The sequence below is a fragment of the Sceloporus undulatus genome, chromosome 6, assembly GCF_019175285.1.
Source record: "Sceloporus undulatus isolate JIND9_A2432 ecotype Alabama chromosome 6, SceUnd_v1.1, whole genome shotgun sequence".
In the NCBI taxonomy this organism is placed as follows: domain Eukaryota; kingdom Metazoa; phylum Chordata; class Lepidosauria; order Squamata; family Phrynosomatidae; genus Sceloporus; species Sceloporus undulatus.
In genome coordinates this window covers 107,837,441-107,846,726 of record NC_056527.1, presented here as the reverse complement: position 1 = coordinate 107,846,726, position 9,286 = coordinate 107,837,441, and the positions used below count along the sequence as shown (strand labels likewise).

The following is a 9,286-nucleotide window of genomic DNA, read 5'->3' as shown; positions in this document are numbered from 1 at the left end:
CTATCCATCCATCCATCCATCCTCTCTTTTTCTATACATTTTTCTATACATTATAACTATTGAATATTTTAAACCCAGAGTAGGGGGATGGACTATGACGTTGAGAATTCTGGGAGCTGTGGCTCAAAATTTCCAAGCTCAGATAACTCAAAGACTAGACTAGCCAAACCTTATGGGAACTGCATTCTTATACATCCGGAAGGTGACAGGTTGGAAAAGAGCAATATGGGTGTTAGAGTGGCAAGTTCATCTTACCTGATCCAGCCAGAGATCTAGCAACTCTGAGAAGTGGGGTGACCAAAATGTCCTTCCTATCTAAGAGCAACAATAAATTCCCTGCAAGAATTAATGTCAATCCTGTGCCAGTTTGACTGTAGTGGATGTGATTTTCCTTGGCAAGGATGGGAATGGGAGCACGAAGAAGGAAAGGGGAGGAGCTTTTGAGCATCTTTGACATCCTTTATTCTGTGCTGGGTACCAGTCTCTGAGCAGCCAGCCTCAGGAAAAGAAGTGGCAGAGGCAGATGAAGGAGTTTTTGAAGGCAGCAACATTAACAGGTATTGGTGGCTTTACTTGAAATCCACCTTTCCAAACCTCTTCTTCTAAGAACAGGTATGTGGAATTAGGATTGGCTTTGGGAATGGGGTTTCCTTTAATCTGGTGCAACACTGTTTTATTTGTCGGAAAGCTATTTGGGTGATGTAATATTGTGCAAAATATGCTGTTAAGGATTATGGGAAAGATCACCTTGCCAAGAAATAGGGAATGGAGAAAAGAAGAAGATAATATTTCGCCACACTTAGGGTTGCCAGCTGAAATAAGGGAGAGGGCTCTTTTACCTCTACATGGATGTTCAAAAAATAGTGTGCAAATGTGCATTTGCTGTGTAGTTTTGCATTGCCCTGACTCTTGTGCACTGTGCATTACATTGCTTTGGATCCCATATGAGAGACAAGTGGGATATACATTAATTAAATAAGTGAAATAATAATAAATGATGATAGCCATGTGCATTGGCATCCATCACATATTTGTTGCACTATGTTGCTCCCCATTATGCAGCAGTGGTTGTATAATGGAAATGGGACAACGTTTCAAAAATCAAAACAAAACCAGAGATAGCATAAACTATACAAAGTGCAGTCACTGAAACTAATCACAAAGAGCTAAAATAGTCCTTGATAGGATGAAACATAAGTTGCCAAAAAGAAGAGAATAAAATAATTAATTTGAGTATTTAGATGATACTAAGACAAAAACCAAAAATAGAGCTTGGGACATTTATTATGGATTACAAGACAATGAGGTTGGCAGATGCTGAGAGCAGTTGTCCAAAATGTTACTTTTTACGAAGGTCTGTTTAAAACGCTGTTTTTTTAAAAAGTATTTGGTGATAACGATGCATGAATGTAGGAGCCATTATGGAGATCATTCTGTAGCGGGGGGGGACCCCTAAAAAGCCCTTTCCTTTATAATCAATCAGCAAAAGCAACTGGTGGATTCCATCTCAATGGAGGGTCAAAATGAAAAAGGAGCTATCCCCAAAATAGGCTGAACAACTTGGAGAAATCCTATAAAATTTGAACTAAACCCCACAGCAGATTCATTGCCCCAACAACATGGAAGCCACCAGCCGACTCTGGTCACCACCCTCAGAACCACAAATGACAATGGATCATTTAAGAGACAGAAATGAAATATATTGTCATCCAAAGGGAATTGATGTCCTGCTTCTGAAATTATGGCTATTCAGGATGGGATCCACTGACAGGCAGATACAACATAAAGTCACAGAATCTTAGAGCTGGAGGAGACCATAAGGACCACCTAGTCCATTCCTCTGTCATACAGAAATGCAAACCTAAAGCACTCCTGAAAGAAGCCCATCCAATCTCTGTTTAAGAACCTGCAAAGAAGGAGAGTCCACCACTCTTTGAGACAGTCTATACCACTGTCAAATAGCAGTCAGCTCCATCTTCTACATGACATCCCTTTAGATATTTAAAGATAGGTGCCATGCTGCCTCTCAGTCTTCACACTGTGAGGCAGGTGAAGGTTCATAACTGCTCCTTCTTTTAGGGAGTATTTCTGTAGGAACAGGAAAGGAGAGCAAAGTCCAGGGTTTGGATGCCACTGCTGAATGTACTACAAGTGTCATTCATCAGCAGCAGTCCACCAGAAATGTCTGGAAGAAAACAGAAAAAATTAAAAGGGTAGTACCTCAACCCTTACAGGCCTATATACCCTGAAAGTACCAGATCCCATCAGATCTTGGAAGCTAAGAAGTGTCAGCACTGGATAGTACTTAGATGGAAGACCACCAACAAATGCCAGGTGCTGTAGGCTATAGAGGAAGGAACTGGAAAACCCAGCTCTGAGTATTTCTTGCTGAAGAAAAAGCTATGAAATTCAAGGGGGTGCCATAAGTTGACAGGCAACTTGAAGGCACGCACATGCACATATCAACTGTCAGGCTGAAGGTTCCTCACTTGTGGACTAGGTTGATATTTGGTCAGGCCCAATAGGATGGTTGTGCTTTCTGAACTGGCACTGTCAGAATTCTGCAGCTGCCATGTTGGTCAGATCTGGGTTTCTCAGGCTATTTGGTGTGAGGGACTGACAACTATTTGTGTGTGTGTGGAATATGCCAGGGCCATGCACCATATTTGTGCGCATTGAATACAACTGTTTTTTTCTCCTTCCTGGAAACTCAACAGGGCCCGGCAGTCAACAGCTCAAGAACCAACATCAATCCAGGAACTGCCACTCTGAGCAGCACTGTACAAGGGTATTCTGGGACTGGAAGTCCAAAGAAACAAAGGGAAAAAAACCCAAAATCCTTCCCAGCTCTGATTTTTTTTGGGGGGGGGGGAGCAGAGTGACAGTCTGAGTGGGACTAAATGACAGCAATCTCAATTGAACCCTCTGTGGCCCTTCTACTAAAACAGAGAATGCCTCACAACAGTAGCCCCGTAACCAAACCATTCCTGGCATCTCCTCGGCCCCTGGCTACCTATGAGCGTGGGCGCGATCTCTGCACTTTTGTGTCAACGGCAGCAACCCATGTCATGCGGACCCTCCAGAGACCTTGCCGGAGCAAGCCAAGGAAGAGGAAAGTGAATCACCGGAGGTTCCTACAGAACCAGATATTCAGGTAGGATTGCCTGATCTCCATCACCTCCTTCCCTGCCCTTGTCCTCTAAAGAACCTAGCAGTGTCTACAAGTAGATTCAGAGCGACTTAGTTGGGAAAAACTGCATCCCTGGAAGGCACTGCTGGGCAATCATGCAAGGCCACAAACTCTGAAGAAGGCCCTGTGGGCATCCCATTGCCCATGGCTGGTATAGTTTGGAAAGGGCCATGAGCTCTGATTTATTCTCTTGTCTTCAGCAAACCTTTCTCTGTCTCCCTTTCTTCCTCAGGAGTTTTTCAGATATTGAAGCTGCTACTCGCCGCCTGGCCTCCTCCATCCTTTCCCAGGAAGCTTGTGTGGCTCCTGCACCAATCCAGCAAAGGGCCCCCGCTCGACCCCGCACACTCCTAGTACCCCCAATTGTCAGTTCTTTCTCAGGCATTGCCGAAGCCTTCGTGGCTCCTGACCCAAGCCCTGGCTGGGCTTTGTCTCTTGATGCCCTGACCTCTGACCCTGATGAACTTTTTGAACCCATCACCAGAGAGACAGAGCCAGCAGCAGCCCACAGCTGGGAACCTCTCAGCCTGGATCGAGGATCGACCTTGGTAGGGTGGGCTGCACCTTCCCACGTGCCACATCCTCTTACAGGTTCTGCAACCTGTGTGGAGCCTATGGTCTATCCCTCTGTTGCAGCTGACTGTTGCAGCCCTGCCTTGGAGGTGGGGTCCTTTGTCATTCCAGACCATGACACCTATATGCCTTTGTTGGATTTGGAAATGTGGTGACGTCTCAGCAGGGTTGCCAGTTTGAGATTGCCCCAGGCCATGATGTTTCAAGGTTGAAGCCTGAAACCTGGGGACAAAGGCATCAGTAACTATGATATCACCCAGTGTGCCCCTCCTGGTCCTCCATCCCCAGGCTTTCACCGCGGAGAGAAAGCCCAGGGACTGAGCAGCCAGCAAGGACACACATGTACCCCTCCAGTCCCGAAAAGGAAGAAGGCCCAACCAGGTGTCAGCCCTCTTCTGGGTGTCATCCAGTGTGGTCTGGACCCCCAGCCCCTTCCTAAGATGCCACTGGCTAGGAACAACTCCAGGGATATCATTAAGCATTATCCATTAAGTATCAGCAACAGTTGCTGACAGCTTCTCTCTCTCTCTCTCTCTCTCTCTCTCTCTCTCACACACACACACACACACACACACCATATTTGCAAGCCTTTGTAAACTGCACCTCCAAAACTATAGTATTAAGCCTTGCAAATTGTAGCAAACCGCTGCTCTACTAGGTGAGTGGGAAATTTGCACCCAGCCTCATGACTGGAGCTGATCCCTCCAAAACTGGAGAATTTGCACCCTTGTCTCCCATCCCACTGGGAGATGACCCCTGGAAACGAGACTTGGGCCCAAGCCCTGAGATTTAGCAATCCTTCTTCCCCTTGTTAGCCCCCATCTTCTAATTCTGCTCTGAACCAGGGAGAGCATTTTTCAATATCCCCCTGATTCTCCCTGCCCCGACTCCCCTCTAGCATTACAAAAAGATAAATTTCTAGTGTCAAATTATTTTCTTTGCCAGAGCCGAAAAACCTCTGACCGTGGGAGAAAATCTGGTCCTTAGGATTTCCCCCTCTATCCACAACCAGTTCCCCATTACACCCTTCTTTGGTGACTTCCCCAGCTTTTGTAGTTTTTCCTCCATTGTAGAGGAGGAAATTGCTTTGGTTTAATTGCATTATAAATTCCTTCCTTGTCTCCAATATATATTGTATTGTTCATTTTGAACACTTTTCCTTTTGTAGTTTTTTGTGGGTTTTTTGGGCCATGTGACTATGTTCTAGACATACATAGCCCAAAAAACCCACAAAAAACTATGGATGCTGGCCATATTATTTAAATGTAAATTATGTTTAATTATATTTAATTTTTTTAAAAAAAACCTTTTATCCTAGCAAGTGAGGAGCAGAAAGTGAATATGTTCTAGTCCCCACTTGGAAAAAACAAACCAGACTTTCCTCAGAGAATGTGCCTGCTAGTTCTGTACTCTTGATGTGACTATTAAATGCTTGTTTCTTGCTGCCACCTAGTGAACTCTTCCATTATTATCCAGCTATTAACAATAATTTCAAGATTCCTTTGTAGAGAAAAGGCATGCACTGTCAATTAAAATGCCCTTTGTGGAAAATCCAGGGGGTATGGACTGCACCAGGTGACACTTCAGTCCTAGACTTCAAAAGCTGACAACAATGTCTCTCATTTTATATTACTTTTTCATTTTAAAAATCACAAAGGGTAAACAAAGGCAAATAATGATTTTTAACAAGACTGCCCAAAAGTAAGCAGGGTGTCTTCAGGGGTATGGCTGTGTTGGACATAGAGCAAAGTACAATGACATCTAAAATCTACAAAACAGTGATACTTTTATTAAGCCAAAATGCACATTATACATGTTGTATACATGTTATACATTATACATTCAGCCAAAATGCACATTATACATGTTGCAAGCTTTCGAACCTCCACTGCCTTCTTTGTCAGGCAAAAGTGTTAAAAATCAAACAGGAGGAAAAAAATTAATAGTATGGCAATGTTAGTCACAGGGCTGCATTTTATCAAGATGTTGTTCTGTTTTGAGATAGCATGAACTATTTGTGTTGAGATAGTTCGAAGTGATATCTATCCAGGCATCCCTTTCCTCCTCCTGGCCATGTAGAACTGGGAACAAAGCATTCCAGACTCCAGACTAGAACATACATGCATGCATGCATACATACATGCATACATGCATACATACATACATACATACATATGCTGCCTTTCTTTCACAGATTTAACATTTGAATTCCATTAGCAATACAAAAAAGTACTTCCTCTGATATCCAAGATGTCTCTGCTTACTTCATTGCTAAGTAAGGAATAGTTACCTATAAAAGGGAAAGGAATCTACAATAGGGGTTTATTGAACTTGTCACATTAGGATAAAGAAGCAGAATATCAAAAATAGTTTCTGCCTGTCCTAAAACAATACCTGCAAATGCACCGGTAAAACAGCAAAATATCCCAACCCCTTCCATCTCCAAAATCTAGTGACTGTGATACCTTTCCAAAACCAAGCAGAACAGCTTTTTAAAAAGTGGTAAGTTTTCAAATCTTCAGGATCCTTTACCTTTGTGTTCTACCTCTGAGTCCATAATCCACCACTAACTAGGAATTATGGGAGTAGCTGGGGATTATGGGAGCTGTTATTTAGTGCATTTAGCACATCTGGAGAGCAGCAGAATAGGCAAGATCACATAAGAGGATGCTAAAAGAAGTGTTTAGGTGTGCTGTGTGAGAAAACACCATAGAATCATAGAGTTGGAAGAGACCACAAGGGCCATCCAGTCCAACCCCCTGCCATGCAGGAAATCACAATCAAAGCATCCCTGACAGACGGCCATCCAGCCTCTGCTTAAAGACCTCCAAAGAAGGAGACTCCACCACTTTCCAAGGGAGTTTGTTCCACTGTCGAACAGCCCTTACTGTCAGGAAGTTCCTCCTAATGTTGAGGTGGAATCTCGTTTCCTGCAGTTTGCATCCATTGCTCCGGGTCCTAGTCTCTGGAGCAGCAGAAAACAAGCTTGCTCCCTCCTCAATATGACATCTCTTCAAATATTTGAACAGGGCTATCATATCACCTCTTAATCTTCTCTTCTCCAGGCTAAACATCCCCAGCTCCCTAAGTCGTTCCTCATAGGGCATGGTTTCCAGACCTTTCACCATTTTAGTCGCCCTCCTTTGGACACGCTCCAGTTTCTCAATGTCCTTTTTGAATTGTGGTGCCCAGAACTGGACACAATATTCCAGGTGGGGCCTGACCAGAGCAGAAAATAGTGGCACTATGACTTCCCTTGATCTAGACACTATACTTCTATTGATGCAGCCTAAAATTGCATTGGTCTTGTTAGCTGCTGCATTGCACTGTTGACTCATGTTCAACTTGTGGTCTACTTGGACTCCTAGATCCCTTTCACACGTAGTTTCATTCAGCCAGGTGTCCTCCATCCTATATCTGTGCTTTTCGTTTTTCCGCCCTAAGTGCAGTACCTTACATTTCTCTGTGTTGAATTTCATTTTGTTAGCTATTGCCCAGTTTTCTAGTCTGTTCACCTTTTCATTGTGGGACAATTTTTTTTGGTAACTCTGGAACAGAGAAGAGTAGCAAAAACAACATAATATCCTGGAATGTATAGCCCTTCCTCATACCTCCAGTCAATGCAGTTTGGCCTCCTAGAGCAAAACGTAGAAGTTTTACCTACAATTTGACCCACAGTTCCTAGAATCCCTTAACATAACATAAGCCACTAGCTGCTGGTCCATAGGAAAGTAAAAGGTAATCTAATTGATATGAAATAGATTAAACAAACCAGAAGAGGAAGTCATAATGTCTAGTTTTGTGTTACTATAATGTCTTTTTTAAAATGTTCTGTATATGGGTTTGTTTGTTTGTTATTTGTAGTTTCGTTTCTTTTTGTGTATGTATGTTTTAAAACTGACAATAATAAAAATAAAATAAAATAAAGATAGCTTGAGAAACACCGAATAACATTTCTGTGCCTTAACATCTCCTGGAGCTACTAAGATGGATGGGATGACCCAAGATATTTTGCCACCTAAGACAAAGTGGGGGGAAATATTATGTTCTCCTCTTCCAGTGTTATATATATGGAAATGGAGCTGATGATTTCTAGAGTGGTGCCAGAGCAAGGGCCTCTTTGCTGGAGGCTTCCAGGGCAAAAGGGGGGTGCGGTGGCTTCATGTTCTTTAAAGAAGCTGTCCAAGGTCCTGATCCAATTGTGATGGTTTGGCATTAGGAGGAGTAGCTAATATCCCAGAGGACAGGATCAAAATTCAAAATGACCTTAATAGATTAGAAATCTGGGCCAAAGCTAACAAAATGAAATTCAACACGGAGAAATGTAAGGTACTGCACTTAGGGAGGAAAAATGAAATGCACAGATATAGGATGGGGGACACATGGCTTAAGGAGATTTATACATGTGAAAGTGGACCACAAGTTGAACATGAGTCAACAGTGCAATGCAGCATCTAAAAAGGCCAATGTGATCCTAGGATGCATCAATAGAAGTCTAGTGTCAGGATCAAGGGAAGTAATAGTGCCACTCTATTCTGCTCTGGTCAGGCCCCACCTGGAATATTGTGTCCAGTTCTGGGCACCACAGTTTAAAAAGGATGTTGAGAAACTGGAGTGTATCCAAAGGAAGGTGACTAAAATGGTGAAAGGTCTGGAAACCTTGCCCTATGAGGAATGACTCAGGGAGCTGGGTATGTTTAGCCTGGAGAAGAGAAGGTTAAGAGGTGATATGATAGCCCTGTTTAAATATTTGAAGGGATGTCATATTGAGGAGGGAGCAAGATTGTTTTCTGCTGCTCCAGAGAACAGGTCCAGATTTTCTCTCACTGTACATTTGTTAACAAGATCATGGCAATTTGCTATAAAAGCAAATAATAAGAATAAGAATAACAGAAGGCTACCCAATTGCTATTGCATTACAGAAATAAATAATGATACAATGAGATATAAGAGAGGAAAGGCTGAGGTTGGCATAGAAGGTTTCAGGTTGTTGACTTCTATTCTGATGCCAATTGGGCATTTTAATACTGAAAATTCCATTAAAAGAAATTAAAAGTTATATACAATACTGGAAAAACCAATTATTGGAAGTGCCAAGACCCTCAAGGAATGCTCTTCCATGTCTGGCGGAAGTGTGAAGTGGCAAGAAAACTTTGGAAACTGATCTATAACAAGATGACGGAGATATTTCAAACACCTCCATTATTTTTATTAACTATGACTCATGATGTTGAAATATATATATATATATATTATAAATTATTGGAAAACTTGTGAGAAGGATTAAAATAAAAAAATTAATGCATAAGGTTATGATAAGATTATAAGAAACTCCATATAGCTGTTCTCCTCCATCAATTTAAGGCTCCTTCGTTGCCAGATAATATGTTTTGAGGATCTGTCTGCAAAACCTATTTATTCTCCCATTTACTCTTCATGGCTCTACATGCCCCATGCACTTCAATTTAGAACATATTATTATTATTATTATTATTATTATTATTATTATTATTATTATTATTA

At 42.2% G+C, this 9,286-nt stretch overlaps 1 protein-coding gene across 1 annotated transcript; it reads left to right on the top strand.

The window, feature by feature from the left end:
• The first annotated feature begins 2,892 nt into the window (after positions 1-2,892).
• On the top strand, positions 2,893-3,918 carry C6H19orf85 (chromosome 6 C19orf85 homolog). Its single transcript, XM_042473792.1, has 2 exons — positions 2,893-3,154; positions 3,423-3,918. The coding sequence occupies exons 1-2, from the start codon at positions 2,901-2,903 to the stop codon at positions 3,916-3,918; spliced, it is 750 nt and encodes a 249-aa protein (XP_042329726.1). The 5' UTR covers positions 2,893-2,900.
• Positions 3,919-9,286: the final 5,368 nt, after the last annotated feature.

What these genes read in the sequence shown, in the direction of transcription:
- C6H19orf85 (XM_042473792.1), top strand. Translation starts at nt 2,901, where the DNA reads ATGACAGCAATCTCAATTGAACCCTCTGTGGCCCTTCTACTAAAACAG. An exon ending in CTACAGAACCAGATATTCAG is followed by an intron (nt 3,155 to 3,422) that starts GTAGGATTGCCT and finishes TTTCTTCCTCAG; the next exon opens with GAGTTTTTCAGATATTGAAG.